Raw genomic sequence first — 21649 nt, 5'->3', positions numbered from 1 at the left:
TTTTAGACCTTTATAGATTACATAACAGCATCCTTAATAATTCAAAACTAACAAATGTAATTATTATTATTTTCAAAAGTAACCTATATCAAGCCATAACTTATGGATGCTGCTTGAGCAATTGAGAGCTATCAATGCGAATAATTATTGTGTTAAAATCCTTGACATCTAACCTATATTATAGGCTATCATTGGACTGATCCATTATCTTGTAAGCAGAATTTTAATGTAGCTGCTGAAGGTGATGCTAAACAACCTAATATTAGTGTTGCACAGTTAATCTATAACAATGCATCACATTTTATTAGGTCAATTTTATGTTTTTATGTAAAATCTTTATCTGCAAACTACATCTACATCTGACAAATGAATGCAGTGGAGTGAAAAGATAAATTTTTCCTTTGAAATTTAAATATGAAATAACATAACAGGGAAATACTCAGATAGCATTTTGAGATTATAGCTGCGCCCGCTGGGCCTATTATCAAAAACATCTGCAGGCAGCCTCGTCAGTGTGGATGCTGTGGAACGACTTTAGCGCCCCCCTGTGTCCATTTCACCACTCTACAGTAAAGAGGCTCTGAACAGGCATGCTGTGGGACAGTAGGAAAACTGAGGGTGTTACCTAAGAGAAAACGGTAAGACTTTCAAAGCTGAATGTATTTAACTGGCCACTCTTAATAACTCATACAATATATTATCTGTATAATTAGATTGGTTTCGTTCTTTTAGTGAGAAGAAAGGAATTTTAACCCCAAAACATTTATCAGACTTGTCATTTGGTATGCCTTACATAACATAAACATGTTTTCCTCATCAGCTGCCCCGACGACTCACATGATGGGTCAGTGATTCACATGTGACTATACTATACCATGACATGCTTGGAGGACACAACAAACAACAATACTAAATTATTTTTCAAAATTAAGATCTTGTAATTTGTCAGTTGTTTCTTTTTTTCCTTTTTTAAAGATGTGGTTCCTCTGCCAACAGAAATGAATTAATCATCTGTTTCATCATTTGAATCATGTGCCTCCTTTAAACGTTGCTTTTCAATCAGAGAGGGCCATGCAGTGCAATAATGGTGACAACAACTTATCACAAGACAAAAGAAGCACATTCTTACATTATGCAACAATGCACAAGACTCATGACTTTGGGTCAACATGTGGTTTTTATTCGTTTTTATTTTTCTGGCAGGTGAGGCAGTGGTTGCTTGTGAAAAGGCCCTGCCAGTTTCACTGTGGTGTGGAAGAATGCCTTTATTCAGAACTGCTTCAATTTATGGTTTACACAGTATGTGGTCTTGGTTCAAAAATGGCTTCAGTTGATTGGACCAGCAGGACTTTTTTTTTTTCCCCCAAAATTGATAGTTGTGGGTTACTTTGCTTCCATTGTTGGTATGGTCCCAGATCCTTTGTTCCAAATTAGCTTGTGGCGGCCAGCTCATCTAGTGCGTCCTGGAGCCTGTACAAAACACAAATGAAACATTTTGACTTTCAGAATATTCATGTTGAAATGGTCATGTCACCACTGAAACATCTGGCAGTACTGCCCCACTATAGTCATACTTGACCATGCAAACTCTGAAAACAAGTGACTTAAGTATTCACCTCCACCACCATCATCACCTTGCCCCGACCTGTTTTTTCTCCTCCACCTCTTTATAACTCTTACTTGAAGTCTCCACCATCCAGCAGAGTCTTGTAAGTGCCAATCTCTGCCTCCAGCTTCATCTTCATGTTGAGCAGTGCCTCGTAGTCTTGGGTCTGTTGCTGGATGTTTGCACGCAAGTTGGACAGCTCCTCCTCAAATCGAATAATAAGGCCATTGTACTTCTCCGTTTCCATGTTGTTTCGTAGCTCTGTGTTGCGTAGTGTGTCCTCTAAGGAGGCTTTCTGATAAAGGATTGGCAAAAAGGAATGAGAACTTTTTGTTTTTTTTAGGGCAATCAAGTCTAATTTTGGAGAACATGGGAACGTTGCAACCTTTACTTGGAAAATATTTGCTGCTTTACAAAAAGAAGTGATAAAAGATTCTGCTTACTAAGCTCTGTTGTGAAGCAAGTTCAATTTCCAGGGTCTGGATCTGTCTGGATAGGTCACTCTTCTCCATGTGGGCCCCCTGGAGAGCTTCTGTGTTCTGGGATACCTGCACCTGTACATCTGAAATCTGAGGAAGAGATGGGGGGAAAAAAAGAAGTTCATCAAAAACCAAGATAATCCACAAGTGTATTTCTTCATGATTGCCCCTTTAGTGCTGCGTTACCTGATTTTCGTGCCATCGTTTGAGGTCCTCTGCATTCTTCACCGCCATCTTCTCATAGTTGGACCTCACGTCCTCCATGATCTGGGCCAGGTCCTGACCTTTGGGAGCGTCCACGTCCACTTGCACGCCTGACTGGGAGATCTGATTCCTCAGCTCCATCACCTCCTACAGGACAGACAGAGAGAAATGAACAAAAACGTTCAAAGACGTCAGACTCTACACACTGCTCCACGATACAATGTAATAGTATGCGGGTGTAGTGTCAACTCACATTCTCATGGTTCTTCTTCAGGAAGACGAGCTCCTCCTTCACAGCTTCGATCTCACTCTCGATGTTCATCCTGCTCATGTTGGTGTCATCGATGACTTTCTTCAGGCCAGCGATGTCAGCCTCCACAGACTGGCGGATCGCTATCTCATTGTCGAACCTGTGCGCAGACACAAACTCTATTAGAGACGCAACCAGCTCATGTGCACACGTCGCTGCGTAGTATAGAGTTACAAGATGGCACCGCTGAGGTCCTGAGGAAATCCTGCAGAAACAACCCCACTACTCCAGAAATCCTACTGTATCAGATGTTATAGATATTAGACCACATCAACTGTACAATCTCTGTATAGACTTCTGCTTACAAAGTTTAGACCCTCTGACACCAGAGCAGAGCTGAGATGTTTCTCATTCATAATGCAACATAATTTACACTGAAATGAAAAATAAAGCAACCTACTTCACTTTGAAGTCGTCAGCAGCAAGTCGGGCATTGTCGATCTGGAGCACAAAACGAGCATTCTCCGCAATCTTATCAAAGATCTGGGCAGAAAAAAAGAATTTATGATCAGTGTGAGTCAAAAAAAAAAAAGTCCTTTGTTCTGTTCTGGCCTAAATTAAGTTGTTAGAAAGAACATCACTGGAACAGAAGCCTCTTCATTCAGTGCATAACTTAGTTTTCTGCTCAAGTCATTATGTGTTATGAGTTAGCAATGTTTCACACAGCTACAGATTTAAACATATGATTTGAATTACTATTTTCGTTATGTAACAATATCAACTCCAGATCCAAATTGCACACGAGGGCCACAACAAGGTTGAATCCACAGTAACAGTCAGTGAAGAAAAGAGGAACCACAAACTGAAGAACAGGAAGGGAGGATGTTCCAGTGCCAACACAGAATCTGGTTTGTTTTAGCATTGTTGGAAAAATGGGTTTCCTGTTTGAATAAGTTATACAGAGAGTTTTTCTTCTCTCCAGTTTTCACGCAGCTGCACTGTCTCCGTCTGTCTGTCATTTTCTTTGTGTATGTAACTGTATGTGTTCATATGTGCAGCAATAGCAAAACGCTTTGTGCATGAGTGTGTTTGCCAGTTTATAGTTTTTTATGTGCCCATGGTGTCCTGTCTCAAAGGAAAGGGGAAATACACGTCCCTTTATGTGTTGAATAAAACAAAGGGCCACCATCAGCTCGTTATTATGTGGCTCTGAAGAAGGGGAGTCTGGAGAAGAATGTGACATTTGACTCCGCTTGACTGGAGCTGATTGTTATACAACCAGTGCACTCACACACACACACACACACACACACACACACACACACACACACATGCACACACACACACATGCACACACTCACACACACACACACACACACACACACACAAACGCACATGCACACACATGCACACACACACACACTCACACACACACACACACACTCATTCCAGCTGGCAGTCCGAGATTATTTGTGTGTGTGTCATTACCACACATCTGTTTCACATTGAGGCCCTCCTACACCAGAGCGGACTTATAGAATCTCCATTTACAAGTAGGAGCATTTGGAAAATGCTTTTGTCTGGTGGAGGCTGTTTGAGAGCTTGATGATACCCTCGTGGTGGTGATTCATCAGAGGAAGTTCTGGCCAGTTTGTGGCACAAATTAGTGGGGTGGGGTGGGGGGGGGTTAGAGTGTAGCGACCACACCCTTCATTCTCTCGCAAGAAATTTGATAACTTACAAAAGAAATACTGCTGGTCTCAGTGAGAACTTTCTCACAATTAGTTTTCAACACTGATACAATTTATTGCCACAAGTAAGTGTACATTTAAAACATTGTCTGTGATGATGAGAGCTATTACATGCTCTCATTGACTTTCATATTGGTCTGCATCAAGGCTTTTTAAAGCATTTAAACTCTCACTTTTCTAACTGTGCCTCACCAAGCTGTATCAAAGACTTCAACCAACAAGCACAACTTCCTACTTTTAGATTACATTTATATACTTATGCCTCATACTTAACTTCCACTTGTTCATTTTAATGGTCATTATGTATTTCCATGCTCACCTTTTTGCGTAGGTCGTCAATGATGGGTTCATACTTGCTGTAGTCTCTCAGTTCGGGCCCACCCTTCTCCAGTGCATCCCTGATCTTCATCTCCAGCTCACTGTTGGCCTTTTCCAGGTTCCTCACTGTATCCAGGTAGTTGGCAAGGCGATCGTTGAGGTTCTGCATGGCTCCCTTCTCATTGCCCAGGATCCCAGCACCGGCACCAGCTGCCATGGATGCACCACCACCACCAAAACCTGCTCCCATACCTCCACCCATTCCACTGCTCACCTTGAAGGAAGATGAAGAAGAGGCCATTGGGGCACCAGAGCGCAGGGAAGATGAGGAGACAGAGGAGATGCGAGCACCATGTCCACCAGCACCAGCATAAATGCTGGCAGCACCAAACTGGGGTGTAGAGCGGGTCATGGAGATGTGGGTAGAAGGCATCTGCTGCATGGATCTTCTGTAGCTCATTTTGGAGATAGTTTAGACTCAACAGAGAATGAAGTGAAAAATGGGATGTGGAAGCTCACTGCTGGCCGGCTTAGAAAGTAACGCTGGCAGTGGGAAGTGGGGAACTTTATACTCCTGCTTCTCTCTCAATCACAGCTGGTCTCTCAGACCCTGCCCACTTCAACATCGCCCCAGTCTTTCTTTCCTGCTCCCCCCCCCTGCTCTCTCATGCTCTAATGTGCTCCCACATCTTCCCCTTTTCTAACGTACGGTGTATTTTCTGTCTCCATGGAAATGTATGTGTTGTTTTTCTGTCGTGAAAACATTTAAAACATTCACATTTGAGCAACCAGAGCTAATCAGTTTAATTTAGTGAACAATAGAGATCACATAAACCACAGTTCACAACAAATGAAAGAAAGCAGTTGCAGACATGTTGTCCAACATTAAGTACACGCTTCAACAAAGAGGAACGCTGGAAAAGGATTAAAACAAAAAAGTTAAAGGGGTAGAATATTCTTTGCAAAATGAGGTTTACTTTGTAAGCATGCAACCGAATTCTTTTGGTTTGCCCATAAAAGGCATAATGTCTACCATTTGCTGCATAGCTTCTAAGTCTGTGGTCAGACAGGCTCCAAAACAAGCAGATTTTTCCTACCTTCCTATCTGGACTAAACTGATACAGCAGCTACAGTACAGATGCTTGTAGTTGTAGCTAAAACAGAGGGGGAGGGGAGCCACTTTTCACTGATTTATACTCTTAAAGTGCAGAATTATCTAGCAATAATAATATCTTCATAATAAACATTGAGTTGTTTATCAAAGGACATGTAATCAAATTTCAGCACAGTCAGCAGGGTGGACAATACAAACAATGAAACCTGCCAGGTTTAAAAGGAAACCAAGCTTCAAATATACCCAAAGGGTTAGCTTGTTAGTTGATACCAACCCAGAATACAATCAAAAGGAAAGACAAGCTGCCCTCATTCACCCCCACTCATATCTGAACACAACTATTCTATTGAGGATTTCGAACAATTGTCTTTGAAGCCTTAACTGTGATACCAATCATGAGTACTACATTTAATATGTCAGCATGAAAACTTTTTTTTTTCATGGATCCTTTGTGAACCACCACAGCACAATCAAGATTTATTACTTGAACTTCTCCTGAAAACGTGTTTTCTGTATGTTAAATGACCAACTGTACTTCGAGGATGGACAAGTGAGAAAGAAAACTGCATAGTTTTCCGCAGCAGCACCAGTATGCATGGTTCTGGTAAGACCCTGGAAAGTTTTAACTGAGGCTGAAGTTGTGGTCAGAGAGGATTTTCACGCTGAGCGCAAAATGAAGCACCCCCCGGGGCAAAATGGCAAAGGCTCCAACACCCTCCTGAGCTCGCATACAATCTAGTTCTTTTCTTTCCTGAGCTTACCTCACCACCATGGTTGATCAAGTTTCACTGTTTCTCACACTTCACACCAGCCCCTCACTGTGCATTTTCTTTGCAGATCTCTTTTAGTAATACTCAATAAGAACGAAAAGCAGCATATAGAAGGCAGCAAAAAGAGATTAAAAAGCACAGGACACACCAACAGGTCTGACCTGTGAGGAGGAGAGGCAGATATAAAGAGGAACAGTGAATTAAATCAGCCTGAGTCATATCTCATGACTGTTTCTCTATGACCTTGTTTGTTTGAATGTGTGTTGGCAACATGTTGCCTCGCCTGCCATAGAAACAGGAACTTTACTTAACCAATAATGCAAATTCATGGCACACATACCTGCCTTTTAATTTTTTTTAATTCCTGTTTTCATTATGTGTGCACACAAAGACTTTGTTTTATGAATGAAAACTCATCTGAATCTGAATTGAGCACCTCTTCCCCAGATAAGACAGGAGAAAAGAAGGGCAGGAGCTGGAGTCTGTGAGTCATAGTAACACACAGCAGAAATCTGGAAACTACTACAGGAGTTTTTGTGCTTCACAAATCTTGGACAGCTGTCAGATTATTTCTGCTCCCTGCCTGCCACGGCCTTGAATGATCTTCACTTCCCTCCATTGTTCTTTTTGGTTTTTCTCTTGTCCTGCTTCAGTGCGGAACGAGTGTTCTCACGCACTTTTATACAAAATCAGAAATATATATTTGCATAGATGCATATTCATATTCATGCACATGACTGTGCGCACCCTGACAGACACAGGAAGGAATGTGGATGTGCATGTGAGTGTGATGCACCCATACACACTAATTTCCGTACATCCTCCCTTCCTGTCTTGATCACGCCCGCATTGACTCACCCAAGATCTTTGAAAGTCACCTAAAGAGGCAGTTTGTTTATTTTATATATTTGTATATATTTATTTTATGTGACTCTATATTTCAGTTTTATGGCCAGGACAGTTTGCGTGTAGTGCAGGGGTCACGCATCAGAGGTTAGCGAAATGTGTCGACTACTAGACGTTTTCTCTGTGCGATGTCATGTCCATTTCTAGCACAAAGACATTTCACAGGAAGACATAAAAGGAGCAGAAGTAGAACTGGTACACTGCAGAGTCACCTATACTCTCATTTCTCATGTGGAGACTAATGATTTATTTCATTTAAGGAAGTAAAACTGGTAAAAGAGAAACTTCAGTACACTGTAGACTCTTAAAATATCCCTATATGGTAAATGTCAAATTTACCTTTTTTTTTTAGAACAGAATAATTTTAGAATATGAGCATATGTCTGAGGAAAAGTCAAATGAAAAGGAATTTTAGCTGGGAACAGGAGCACCTAGCTTAGATGAAAAGTTCAGGGATCACCAAATTCATTAGAATTTATCCTTGGATATCTGTGGCAAATTGCATGTAAATCCTATTCCCATGTGGACCACGGATGTCTGCACAAAATTTTATAACAATCCATCCAGCAGCTTTTGAGATATTTCAGTTTTGATCCAAGTGGTGACCGTGTGAGGCTAAACCAACCCTCCAGTATGGTTCAAGTTTCATGAAGTAGATTTCTGATGGTCAATGAGGCACAGTGAACCCCTCCTCCTCCAGTCCAGTCTCTTGGGCTGAAAACATCCACATCCACCATCCAGTCACTAGAGGGCGTGAGTCTCAAAGCAAACAAACCTCCCATGCTGTGAGAAGAAGCCTGACGCAGTCTGCTCACAACCGCATGTTTCATAGCCACGCCTTTCACTTTTTTTTTTTTTTTTTTACTTTGAGTGTATCTGCATATCTGCATTGAGTATATCTGCACTTTCATTACATCTATGTATACAATATGTTTCACTCTATGCTCCATGCCTTGGTGTAGATTTCATTCATGTCTGTTGCGGAGGTTGTTTGAACATGCATCACTGAGCGCAGCAGGAAGTGAGTTTTATAACTGAGGTTTGTGATTTAAGGCTTAGTGACTGCAGCTTCAAGACCAACACTGACACCAACCAATCATTTATTAAAATATATGCTTTGCTTACAGACAGGTTTTTATACCTTCAATGTTTTGCTGCCTTTCTGCTTTTCCTCAGTTTTAGCCTTTGACTTGAGTTTAATTTTGTATTGTTATATAGTTCATAAAGCACTGCAGGCGTCACGTTAACTATAGCCATATCATAAACATGAAGATGCATGAACGATGAATGATGATAATGATGAAATCATCTTTATTGCAGCCTTCACTGGACTTTTATTTTTATCTTTCTTCACTCTACTTTAAATTGCTTTACACCATCATATATCCCACCCTGTCCTCTCCGAACATCTCAGTCAGTTTGTCAGTGGTTTTGAAATAGGTTTGTTTCTTATCTTTGCTAATTGTCTTCTCATATCCCCCACTAGCTCATCTTCCCTCCGCCCTTCCTCTCCGACTTGTAGCATGTATGTGTCTCTGTTAGCACATTCCTGACTCGATGTGTCATATAGCAGCTTCATACAAAGCAAAACATCACTGGCCTCTTAAGAGACTGCAGGTCAGGGGGTTAGCTCTTTCAATTACCCTCTTACAGTCCTCATGCACAAAGAATGAGGAATTATTTCATGGGGAGAACAGAGAAGATCAGTCTTAATCATGATGAAGCCATGAAGACATGAAATAAATGCAGCTCTGTTCGTCAGCTATGATGACATATTTGTCAGAGAGGTTCCGTTAATGAAACAACAAAAACTGGCAGACTTGTACTTATATGGTTGCCTCCAAGTTTAGCATAGCAGCCCCATTGTGAAGAGTCACGTCACTGTTTGAGGCAAGCCAAGCAAAACATGCATTTTTTTTTTTGATTGGTGCAAAACCTGAAAGTCCCTCTCAGGTTGTTAACATGTACTTTCCATAACACACACACACACACACCCTCTCTGTCTAATCACATTTAGTTTCCACACAGTAGAGTACCTTGGGATTTGGTTCTTTTCATTAGCTGGTAAATGGCTGTTTTTTTTTTCAGAAACATATAAAACCTGGTAAACAAAAGAATAGGGATGTGGTGAAAATGCTGGTAGAGGGAGTAAGGGGGGTTATTCTGGTACAAATTAGACAGCAGTCTTAACCGCTCAGAAAAGATCATGAGTCATAAATCTGCCCAGCGACAAATAAATCATGATTTGCACAGCTTGAGATGATTGTTGAGGTACACGTTTGAAATACAATTGCCACAAAACTATCTATCTATCTATCTATCTATCTATCTATCTATCTATCTATCTATCTATCTATCTATCTATCTATCTATCTATCTATCTATCTATCTATCTATCTATCTATCTATCTATCTATCTATCTATCTATCTATCTATCTATCTATCTATCTTGTGCAGTCTCAGTACTTTTATGTTGTGTTTTTATGAGTTATTTATCACTACACTACTTTTATGGGTATGGAAAAGCTTTTTAAAACTAAGGTGGAGTCCAGAGTAAAATAGAGACAAACTCTGTTTGCTCTTCACTTGGCTGATATGGAAGGAATGTTCATCAATAATTCCTGTGTGTGTGTGTGTGTGTGTGTGTGTGTGTGTGTGTGTGTGTGTGTGTGTGTGTGTGTGTGTGTGTGTGTGTGCATTGGTCCACTGATCATAGCTGATAATGGCAACATCCAGCAAAGTGCACCTTATAATTGTGCAACAGACTGACTTTACTAAGTGCATGCTTTTACTTTGAAGTTTTAGATGAAACCACTTATTATTTGTTTGATATGACGATTTTCTGCAGCATATCTAGAAACACTTGTCAGTGGATCATATCGAGTGGGTAAAATTGGTTCTCCCACAATTATGAGACATACAGTGGCTGCCCACAAACACGTAAAGCCCATCACACTGGGAAACCACAATTTACTTTGCAATATATCACGTCCATGAGAACTTGTAAAGGAGAAGAGAAGGTCCTAAAATGATGTGCTTGTTCATTATATCTAAGGTTTGACTTTATACTCCAGTGCTGTGTGTACACAGGATACAACAATGTAGACACTGTTTTAAGTGCAGTATATTTTTATGGATGCAAAATAGCCTGGGAGCATATGTCATTATGATGGAAAGCAATGTAATGTTTCAAGCATGGAAAATGACATTTTACAAACGTGTTAAAGTGGACAAAGCTCTGGAGAGTTTTCCAGTGTTTCTGCAGTAGTTTTATAGAAACTGGCACACTGACTATTATGCAATTCTTGTTCTCCCTCCAACACTGTGCTGTAAATGTGTAACATGATGCGATTTTCTTCCCTAACATTCCCTCAGCTCTTCCCCTCTCCTCCTCTCCCCCCTCAACCCTCACTCCCCTGCTGAGGACACCAGCCAATCGCACCTCAGCACGGTCCCTCCCCTGCTCTGATAAATAGCACAGAGGACCAGGGAGGGTCCTATCTGCCTGACTCTCCTTCCCTCAGCAAAGTCTCTCCTGTCACACCATCTCAGTGCTACAGACTCCAACTGTGACCATGTCTGTCAGAGCCGTGAAGACCACCACCTACTCCACCCTGTCATCCTCCTCCAGGGGCCCGACCCAGGGCTTCAGCAGCCGCTCCTTCTCCGGCTATGGAGGCCATGGTGTGGGTAGTGCCAGGCAGAGCTACGCTGTCCGCAGCTCCTATGGGGGAGTGGGCAGCAGTGGTGCTGCCGTGGGTGCTGGGGGGTTTAAGGTGGTCGGTGGGTACGTTGCTGGGGGGTCTGCACAAAGAGGAGGTGGAGTAGAGTTTGGCTATGTGGGCTACGGTGGAGGTGTGGGAGGTGGCATGGCCAATGAAATGATGGCCCCCATCACTGCGGTGACTGTGAACAAGAGCCTGCTGGCCCCCCTGAACCTGGAGATTGACCCCACCATCCAGGCGATCCGCACCCAGGAGAAGGAGCAGATAAAGACCCTGAACAACCGCTTTGCTTCCTTCATTGATAAGGTCAGTCAAGTGGACATTGTCTTGAAATATCAAAGATAAAAATCATTGTACCAGAGGGAAATTGTTTCTTTCATGGCATAAAGGCAGGATGGGGAGAACTGCAATCACAACAATAACAATCAACAGCACATTCTGCATGTTGCTTAGTTTCCTATATTCTGTTATCATCCATGACTGGTGGGATAAAAGTAATAACGCCCACACAAAGTATAAAATCACTCAGGAACCTCAGAGGAAATTAGTGCACTTCAAGCCAAAATAGCTCAAGGTGAAAGAGGTCTGATTTCATAATGGAGATCATCCTTAAGAAACTGCCTGTAAAAGCTGTGTATATAACAATAAGCAGTCTGCTAAAAGCCAGGTGCGGTGATTCTGTGGAGGTTACTGACTGTTTTGAGTCACGGTTTAGTTTCCTCAAATGTTGAGCGTCTTGATCTCAGATAAGAGGATCAACTTGGATGCAGAGCACATACAAGGCTGAGATGAAGAGCAGAACAATTGTTGCTTGAAGCGGGTAACATCCCTGTGTGAGCAATATCCTGCGTTTTGATGAAAGTAGACAAAGTGACAGGCGTATCCATGCACTCTGGTATTCATGTTATGCATCCATTCTTACGTTCATGCTTTGCAAAATGTTATATATTGTGTTATTTTCAAACTTCATTGCCTGAAAATTCACAGCCTGCAAAGACTTATAGAAAAAAAAAAAGAGAGGGAGTGGCAGGGGAAAGGTCTGATGAGCTTGTTACAGTAAAAGCTCAATGGAGTACATCACTACAGTAGAAAAAAAAAATCTGAAAGCCATTTTCTTGACAATAGTATTGTTATCCATCCACTATTAAACATCAGAAAAATGTCAGCTCTCTTATCAATCATCAGACAGAAGCTTGCACTGTTCTCTACCCGAGATTGATCAGATTCTTTGGTTATCTGTCATTGTAACTCATAAATGTGCTCTGTTGTTTAAAGAGGCACCCGGCAGAAATGTAGGGTAGAAGTTAACCTGTTAATCAATCACGCTGAGGCTAATTCATCAAAATGCAAAACAAAACACTCTTCCCCTCCTCTACATGGCATTGTGACATGGCATGCACAGACACACACAGACACACACACGCACGCGGAGCTGTGTGTCTCTTGTCATGTTTGCAGAGTGGTAGCAGGACCCCACCCAGGGTCATCAGGGTGCTGAATAGAAAAGTTGTAAAGGGGCGAACTGTGTCACAATTGGGAAACAGTGCCACTCTGTGTTGAAACGCGGCACTATGGGTGACAAACTGAGTGACCAGTAATTGATGTGACATTTAGAGGTTGCTGTAGGTGGGAGACGTTCACTTCAGCTATTTTTCTTTCGGTTGATGTTCATGTGTTTCTTTGTCCATGTCCATCGGCAAACAGAGTGAAGCCATTCATGCTTTTTGAGTCACTCCCACCCTCTCTTCACATGCATTCTTACTCTATCAACCACACATATGACTCAACCACCTCCTCCTACCCACAATACACAGTTACATTTTTTGTTTCACCATGTTAAAATGTGTATCATGCATCCAGTCTTTTATCCCTCAGACTGGTGATATCTATATACTCATACACTCACACAGCCGTCTCTAAATGAAGCAGATGAAGCAGAGCTATTTATTCACCTCTTTGTGTACTGATCACTGACTTTTCTGTCTGCAGGTTCGCTTCCTTGAACAGCAGAACAAAATGCTCGAGACCAAGTGGAAACTTATGCAGGAACAGACCACTTCTCGCTCCAACATCGATGCCATGTTTGAAGCCTACATTGCCAACCTGCGTAAACAGCTTGACAACTTGGGCCATGAAAAAGTCAAACTGGAATCTGACCTGCATCACATGACAGGCCTGGTTGAGGACTTCAAAACCAAGTAAGTTTTTACCCTGAACCTGATGTTCCTGCCAGAGGCTTAATTTTTCCAAAACATGTTGTACATGTGTTGTCCGAACATAATTTTTGTAATAACTTATAGTGAGGATTGTATGTGTGGAAAAAGCCTGCCTATGGCCAGACTGACACTAGATTTAGATTTAGACACACTGCTATACATTTTGGCAATTAAACATTTGATATATCAACCTGTAGACCTTCTTTTTTTTTTTACATAAAAACAGAATTGATACTAATCTGATTGATATTGAAAAAAAAAATGTTTTAATGTGTGACCAAGATGTATGGTGAGCAGGATGTTCTCCAGTGTAAAAACTAACTTGTCAGTGCACTCTGGTGGACAAACTATGACACTGTTTCTAAATTATGTCAACCCTAGTTTGGCATTTCTGTACTGCAATCTCACGTTACTTAATGGCCAACATACACACATCATACTGATATATCTGCAATAATAAACGAGTATCAATCTGACTCTAATCCATTATTTAGTTTGTATATTTAAGTTAGTGAAAACGCCACATACATTCAAATAATTACCTCATATATACAGTATATAAGGTATATTCTTTATCTGTTTTACCAAGAATCATATTCTAAGCCAATGTGGGCTTGATATTTGCAATTATATGCATCATATGGGTCAAAAGCCAAGTTTGATGATTAAGATTAAACTGAAATTTTTCTATTTTCCAGGTATGAGGATGAAATCAACAAGCGCAATGAGTTTGAGAACAACTTTGTCCTCATAAAGAAGGTCTGTTTTCAGACATACTCAGGATCTTGAAACTATAATTAACCTTTGAGCACAATGAGCCCACACAATGACCATGTGTGCCTCAGGGTCAGGCCTATAAGCAACAATGATTTTCTCTCAGTGCTGTCTTTTGCCTTGTAGGATACAGATGCAGCCTACATGGTCAAAGTGGAGCTGGAAGCCAAACTGGACGGACTCTCTGATGAGATTGAGTTCTTGAGGCAGATCTACGATGCTGTAATAACCTTACTTCATTTTTCAGTTTATTTAGCTATATGGTATTAAAAAAAAGGCATAACCTCAAAATTATGTGTTTCCATGTCTGTTCATCCTCTGTCCATGCTGATGTGTTTCCCTGCGTAGGAAATCTGTGAGCTCCAGTCCCAGATCAAGGACACATCTGTTGTGGTGGAGATGGACAACAGCCGTAACCTTGACATGGACGCCATCGTCGCTGAAGTGCGTGCCCAGTATGAAGATATCGCCAACCGCAGCAGAGCAGAGGCTGAGTCATGGTACCAGACCAAGGTGAGGCCGCTCTTTGTGTTATTTGAGACAGAGCCTGTGAGTCTGTGAGGACAGTCCCTGCAGCTCACTTGTTGTTATCACACATGTAAACCAGCTGTGGCACATGGTGTAGGACGACTTCTATTCTCCTGTCTTTTCTTGTTTTTGCCCTTTAGCCACATCTCACCTCAACTTATTTCACTTCAACTGTCATTTTCTCAAACATCTCAAGTGCACACACGTTGCTGCAGAAACTAAACACAGTCCATCTGGTGATTGCACGTCACTGTATGTTGCAATCGATATCTCACCGTTCCAAAAGTGAGGCTAAAAACAAACATCACCAACACCTGGAATGACACCAGACTTTCAAGACAACTAAAAAATACCCAGGTTGTCATGCTGCATTTTGATGTGTCAGTCTGACTTGTCTCTGTCTTTATCAGTATGAAGAGATGCAGCAGTCCGCAGGCAGATATGGTGACGACCTGAAGTCAACCAAAGCGGAGATTGCTGACATGAACCGCAGGATAATGAGGCTCCAGTCTGAAATTGACATAGTTAAAGCACAGGTGAGGATTACAGATTTCACTTTCATTTATTTAGACATATTTTACTGTAATCAGATTTTGATTTGACAACATTTTTTATTCCTGTATTTACTGTAACAGTGTAGATAACTGTCTAGTTAGATGTACCTATCTGAACAAAGACTACAGGATCAAGAGTTTGCAGTATAGCTCACTTCACTTTTTCCCCACTCCACTCTTAGCGAAACAGTTTGGAAACTCAGATCGCAGAGGCCGAGGAGCGTGGCGAGCTGGCAGTGAGGGATGCGAAACTTCGCATCAGAGACCTGGAGGGAGCTCTCCAGAGAGCCAAGCAGGACATGGCCCTGCAGGTCCGCCAATACCAGGAACTGATGAACGTGAAGCTGGCCCTGGACATTGAGATCGCCACCTACAGGAAGCTGCTGGAGGGAGAGGAAACCAGGTAAGATGTTCCTGCGAGAGCGAGTAATGAGAACTGCATCCTTTACAGCAACACTACTCTGTACATCTCATGGTGTTTTGCTTGTTCTTGTCTTTTTCCATTTGTCTCTACAGGTTAGCAACTGGAATCAAGACCAGTGTATCCAAGCAGACTTGTAAGTTCATGTCCTATATTGGTGCAAATATTTAAAGTGTTTCACTGTTGTTGATTTTTGCCACATTACAGTATAAACCCTTGAAAAACAAGCCAGGAAACAGGAATAAATAAATAAATAAATAATAATCACCTTAGATACCTTTAATAAAATACTTTATGTGACAAATTACTCTCCTTATGTCTCTTTCCCAGGTAACTTACCTGTTATGTCACTTTATATGTTGCGTCTTACTGGTTAAAGAGTCTTAAGTTTTGTATCTCTACACGTTCTCAAACAGCGAATGAGCCCACAGAACAGGAACAATTTACTCTGCATTAGGAACAAGACTGAGAAAATTGTTAGCAGAAGACTCTCAGGCGAAATTTGCTCCCACCATCTGCACTTGATTGAAATATTCTGTGAGCCATGTTTTCTATGTGATGGTTGCATGAAAAGTAAAGAGAAGTGCTTTACAAGGTCCAGAAAGCATTAAAAGAGAACGCATTTGAAGTTGTGAGCTCTGGATTTTCAGTTTTACAACATAGTTGGTGGCAGTGCATCAAGTAAATGGAGAAAAGGTTTTTTCTGTTTTTTCTTTGGATAGACCTTATTTACATGTAATGTCTCAACGGGCCGTTCAACTCCTGTTCCTGACATAGGCTGACAAGAAAAACTTTGCAGAAAATATATTCAGATCAATATAAAATACATATAGTGCATATAATGTCACCTCTCTTGCCACCTTCCCACTATGTCCATGTTCATCATTACCTTTTACTTGTGAACGTGCAGCTGTGAACTACAACGCCTACGGCCTAGAGAGCTCCCGCACCCCGTCCTACGTCAGCTGCTCCTTTGGTGGACTCAAAGCGGGCAGCAGTTCCATCACTGCCGTCGAGGGAGCAGCAGTGAAGAGCACCACGGTCACCAAGACAGAAACTGTGGTGATCAAGGCCGAGGAGAAGAAGGAGGAGAAAGAGGAGGAGAAGAAGGAGGAGGAGCAGGTAGCAATCGAGGCTCCGGCTGCTGAGGAGAAGAAGGAGCAGGAGCAGGAGCAGGTGGAGGCTGAAGCTGTGGCTGAGGAGTGATGTTTTCAGATTCATGATTTTTGCCCTTAGAACACACTCACTCTGCTTTATCATCCAGTTCTTTAATGGTTCATTCACAAAGTGCCTTCACCAAATATTGGGTGTGTGTTTACTGTAAGAGGTGCAAACACTTTCAGCCAGATAGCCTCAGTGAAGAGGTGCTAATGGATGAGTCCTTGTTCAGGCTTCTGAAAGTTAATTAGTTCTTTACTGTCAACTGTAGTCTGAGTCGCTGCCGGGGGTTCAGTGATATCTGCACCACACTTGTTTAGCCAGCAGGTGGCACTGTTGTGTGTGTTTTCCTCTGCTGTTCCTTCTGGTCCTTGGACCAATGCAAAGCACTGTGAAACCTGTAACTTAGGATTTGATCTCTTTTAATATGAACAAGTTTTGGAAAAATACACCAACCATCAACACACAAAACACCTTGTGCTAACCCTGCTGTACCAAAACAATAAAATATAAATGACTCATAATAGTTTTCATGATTTCTATTTAGACAAAACCTTTTTTTTTTTTTTTTTTGGTGTGCTGCTTTTGGCAACACCTGTTTGCTCAACAATAAATCTTCTTCAAACAGTAATTTACACGGTATCATGTTGCATTTTGCAAGTGTTGGAATGTAAATTTCTCTATACATTTCATTTAGTTGCACTTGAGTGAAAACATTTTAAACATTTAATTTGAACATTTACAATAACACTTCACATTTGGAGAAAAATAGGCTATTTAAAGAAATATTATGGACGCAATGGGAGCCAATGAGAAAACATATGCAATCAGCCTCGAGAGATTTGCTATTTAGTTATTCCACTATGTCAACACACGCATACACAGAAAAACAAGTTTGTGTTTTTAGCAGTGTCCGACAAAGAAAACTTGCATTATGTGAAGTAATCTTCCACTCAGTCAACCTTTTCTCTGGAACACCTGACAAGTCCTGGCCTGCCATGGTGCAAGGTCACTGTTTCAGGAGTTTCTCTTGAATTACATTAATTGAAGGTAATGCATTCCTAGGAAATGTCATATTCCCAACACCTTTAAACACTAATTGCATGTATTTAAAAGTCACACAAAGCACATACAAAACAAACCAATCCAACATATAATCTAAATCAAAAAGGCCACGAATTGTATCAAGGAGCAACTCATGCAAAAGCTGAATGTGTGAGGGTACTGACGAAACATATGTGATTTAGTGAGGAACAGGGTATTTTTCTCTTACAGTTAATGCTTACTTAAGAGACCTCTTCTGTCCTACAGGAACAGGTCTGAACGTGAATTATGGGTGGTGGTGCCACACCCAAGGCTATACAAGCGCTCATGAAGTCAAGGACGGAAAAATACACAAATCCCACAATCCCACCCACTGTTCATCACTTTCAATGGATATGTGGCTGCTGACACACACCTGGACATGACATTTTCAGGTCTCAACGCTTGATGATCTAACTGCATGAAAAAGCATGATATCAAAGTGAATAGTATACAGTCTAACCACAAATATATTCACAACAATAGTTGTAATCGGTGACATGAGATGACAGTGATAACCTGACCTCTAGTAATATCATGCATTCACTTTCTGTTCAGTGTGAGCTGTGAAAGGCTGTGGTGACCTATATGGCTGCTTTTTCTTCTTTTAAAAAATAGAAAAATAACTGCAATGCAAGTAACAGAAATCTGTATTCAGTTTTTCACTTGAGTAAAATTTAGAAGAATAGTTCGAGCATGCTCATCTGATTTCTGAGAAGATTAATACCCCTCTTATACCAATCTGTTCAATATAAGACTACAGCCAGGAGAAATTTAGCTTAGCTTAGTACAGAGAGTGAAAATGGGGAAAATACTGGCCTGGCTCTGTCCAAAGGTAGTCTGCCTAACAGCACTGCTAAAGCTCAGTAATCAACACGTTAAATCTTCTTTGTTTTATCCAATAATACGAAAACAGAGTGTTAAAATGACAATTCATGGTTTTATCAGCGTTATGTGCTGGACTTTATGTTGGCTAGAGACATCATGGAAACTGCTCAGGATGCTAAACTAAGCTAGCTAACGTTACATTTAAAGGACACATTTGAGAGTGATATCAGTCCTCCCATCTAACTCTCCACCAGAGAGCAAATTAACATATTTCCCAAAAGTTAAACTTGCTTTAAGGCAGTCACGGTGGCAAACTGTGCATTTGTATCAAAACAAACAAAAAAAGGAGTATTATTTATGTATTAAAGGTCCCTCATTGTATTAAGTACTTACTTCCTCTTTTCTTTTATTTATTTATCTATTTTTTGTCACAGAGAAATGCACAAAGCCCATAGTCAGAAACTGAGCCTTAAAATGATCTGTCAGGAAATTTTTGTAAATTTGTGATGTCACAACAAAGCAGTCACCACTCTCAGCCAGGTCCGAAAGCTAACTCACCCGTACCCACCTTGCAGTGGGTCTGAGTGAGCCAGACTCGCAGGATTCGGTTTCTCTGAATGTTTACTTGAAACCTGCTATATTTCATTCGATCGCTCAGAAAAGCGCCTACGTCCAATGAAACACCGGAAAAGTGTAAAATGTAGGAACTTCAATATATTAGCATTGATTTGATGTTGTAACAGCTGCATCTGAGCCCTGTCATGTCACATATAGCTGGTGAATATTTTATGAGCTTATCATGTCTGTAACAGCTCTCAGAATAATGCAGTAGAGTTAAAGGCCAGACTTGAAATTCTCACGTAAATATGCCAGGGCTATAAAATGCCAAGTACAGCAGCTGAAAGTAAAACCAGCTCTGAGCCTCTGGTTGACATTACAATTCAGAACCCTTTTTGTAACAGAATAAACTTGCTCAGTGTCATTCAAACTGTAAGCTGTCATCAGCAGATGAACAGTGCAGACACTTTCATTCTAATATTTTTAATTAGTTAATGAATATAAGTTAATAAAATGCATGGTTGCAAATTGTGCTGACCTAATTGTGGGCTGTTACAGTTGATGTTGGTAAGTACATATAAAAACTCAGATTTATTGGACACTCCTGTAAAACACGAGCCCAGAGGTCATCCGTGCTAGCAGCTTATTATGATCCATAGTTACATTATATTGTTGGGTGACCTCTAGCGCTATTATGTATTATGTATGTATTATGACAGGAGCAAGTTAATTGTCTAATTAATTGTTGTAACCATGACGATGAAGGCCCTGTAACCTAAAGGAAGTCCTAATTTTAACCTAAACAATGATGGAGGCAGTGAGACACTATGCTATCAGAAAGTGAGGAATGTGCCTGAGTAGCTGGTTAGTGTGCTAATTTTAGTCAAGGAAAAAGTTGTGATAGAGACAAGAGTTAAAATTTCTGTTGCTTTTCACCACTCTCTTAGCGAGTAAAGACACAAAGTTTGATGCTGAACTTTCAAGATTTCAGCTAGACTGGCAAGCAAACAGCTGTTAATGCTAACGTGGGATATGTAGCAAAAGCAAAACTTACAAATAGCTCGTACAAATGCAACTTTTTAAAGAATTTGTCTTTTCTAACCATTTGAGTGGTTGACTCTTCAACCTTTCAGTGTCTCTTGAGAGCTGATCTGATTGTTTGCCCTGTAGGAGAATCTGCTTTGACAGCTTCTGCTACACAGATATACACTAACTCAGGCACATCTGTAGCCTACTGCTGCTGCCGCTGTGGGTGGTTCTGGTGGTTACAACCTGCTAGATCCAAAGTCTCAGTTTACTGTTTAAAATTCATTCATACATTCACATTGCAACTCTTATTCAATCACTAACAGTTGTCCAATCTGCCCCTAGGGGGGATGACACAACTCTACTACTCTGCAGATGACACATTGAGCCAGGACTGTGCGCGCTACTCCTCTCTGTAGTATTGCGCACTGTCCGTGTTCTAACAGGAAGGATTACCAGTGCTGCAGAAAAACTTGACATAGGTCCAACTTGATGTCATGTTTGTTGTTGCACGTTTGCCAAATTTACCCCTGTGAGTAAAACCTTTCTCAGGCTGGCAAGTACAGGATCAAAAATAAGCAAATTGTAACAAAAAAGAGAAAAAAAAGGCTTTTCCAGTCTATGTAAGTGCAAAGAATGGGGTGCGGCAATAGTGACAAGAGGAGAAGAAGAAAACTGAAAGAAACTTGGCTGCACTACTGTGATTGATTGATGTTGAGCTCACATTCCCTCCTGTTCCTCCTCCTGACCCAGGGTGAACAGCATGGCATGTAGTCACAGGTACCAGTTTTGCCTTCATGTTATGCAATCTATACAATATGCCTTTGTTTAATACAGTATGTTCGAACACCCCAAGGGTGCCAGCAGAGTAAATACGTTCACACCTCAATAAGAAAAGAAAATCAAGTGAATGCTTTTCTCTCTGCTTCATTCAACTGCCTGCAGGCAAATGCTGTTTGAGTTATTATAATCATAATGCTCTCCACATTGTTTTAACAGTGCTTCTGGTTTTCAATGTAATAAGTTGGTCAAAGCTTGTACAGCAGCGTCTGTTGTAACACAGGGCAACAACACCCAAACATAGGGGTTTATTACAGATACACCTTACAGGGGCGTACTGACAACAATGAGTCAGTTTATGAGCTCATCAAAGAGAAACTTGTCTCAATGACACATATTACAATGTCTGATACAAACTTTTTACAAAACAGTTTAACTTTTCCTATTGTGTTCTGTAAGACAGTAACATGTGACATTTATCCACAAGTGAAGATTAAATCACATATACTAAATGCCAGTAATGAAACACACTGACATACTTGTAAAAAAGTATCAGTGTTTGATGTCTCTCCAGGTTTTCATGATTTAGTTTGTAAACT

The 21649-nt window shown here is 40.9% G+C and overlaps 2 protein-coding genes across 3 annotated transcripts; one reads left to right on the top strand and one right to left on the bottom strand.

Annotated features, from left to right (window-relative positions):
* Positions 1–1158: 1158 nt before the first annotated feature.
* Positions 1159–5162, bottom strand: LOC130187146 (keratin, type I cytoskeletal 18-like). 2 transcript variants are annotated; one of them, XR_008830398.1, is made up of 7 exons: positions 4610–5162; positions 3000–3082; positions 2543–2699; positions 2272–2436; positions 2050–2175; positions 1617–1901; positions 1159–1470 (listed from the first exon to the last, which is right to left on the bottom strand). XR_008830398.1 is itself a non-coding variant. In XM_056404503.1 (7 exons), exons 1-7 carry the CDS (start codon positions 5066–5068, stop codon positions 1431–1433), a joined length of 1251 nt encoding a protein of 416 aa, XP_056260478.1. In that variant the 5' UTR covers positions 5069–5161; the 3' UTR covers positions 1159–1430. The 2 variants fall into 2 exon arrangements, 1 of the variants encoding a protein (XP_056260478.1); XM_056404503.1 differs by having other exon boundaries at positions 1681–1901; positions 4610–5161.
* Positions 5163–10881: 5719 nt separating this feature from the next.
* Positions 10882–17299, top strand: LOC130175878 (keratin, type II cytoskeletal 8-like). The gene is made up of 9 exons (XM_056386496.1): positions 10882–11430; positions 13114–13322; positions 14039–14099; positions 14241–14336; positions 14463–14627; positions 15053–15178; positions 15379–15599; positions 15713–15753; positions 16528–17299. Exons 1-9 carry the CDS (start codon positions 10975–10977, stop codon positions 16821–16823), a joined length of 1671 nt encoding a protein of 556 aa, XP_056242471.1. The 5' UTR covers positions 10882–10974; the 3' UTR covers positions 16824–17299.
* Positions 17300–21649: the final 4350 nt, after the last annotated feature.

The sequence above is a fragment of the Seriola aureovittata genome, chromosome 2 (genome assembly GCF_021018895.1).
Source record: "Seriola aureovittata isolate HTS-2021-v1 ecotype China chromosome 2, ASM2101889v1, whole genome shotgun sequence".
Lineage (NCBI taxonomy): Eukaryota > Metazoa > Chordata > Actinopteri > Carangiformes > Carangidae > Seriola > Seriola aureovittata.
Note: the sequence above shows the minus strand (reverse complement) of the source record. Positions and strands in the feature narration are given on the sequence as shown.

What these genes read in the sequence shown, in the direction of transcription:
- LOC130187146 (XM_056404503.1), bottom strand. Translation starts at nt 5,068, where the DNA reads ATGAGCTACAGAAGATCCATGCAGCAGATGCCTTCTACCCACATCTCC. An exon ending in TTGACGACCTACGCAAAAAG is followed by an intron (nt 3,083 to 4,609) that starts GTGAGCATGGAA and finishes TTTTCTGCCCAG; the next exon opens with ATCTTTGATAAGATTGCGGA. An exon ending in AACGATGGCACGAAAATCAG is followed by an intron (nt 2,176 to 2,271) that starts GTAACGCAGCAC and finishes TCTCTTCCTCAG; the next exon opens with ATTTCAGATGTACAGGTGCA.
- LOC130175878 (XM_056386496.1), top strand. Translation starts at nt 10,975, where the DNA reads ATGTCTGTCAGAGCCGTGAAGACCACCACCTACTCCACCCTGTCATCC. An exon ending in TGAGGCAGATCTACGATGCT is followed by an intron (nt 14,337 to 14,462) that starts GTAATAACCTTA and finishes TTCCCTGCGTAG; the next exon opens with GAAATCTGTGAGCTCCAGTC. An exon ending in AGTCATGGTACCAGACCAAG is followed by an intron (nt 14,628 to 15,052) that starts GTGAGGCCGCTC and finishes TGTCTTTATCAG; the next exon opens with TATGAAGAGATGCAGCAGTC.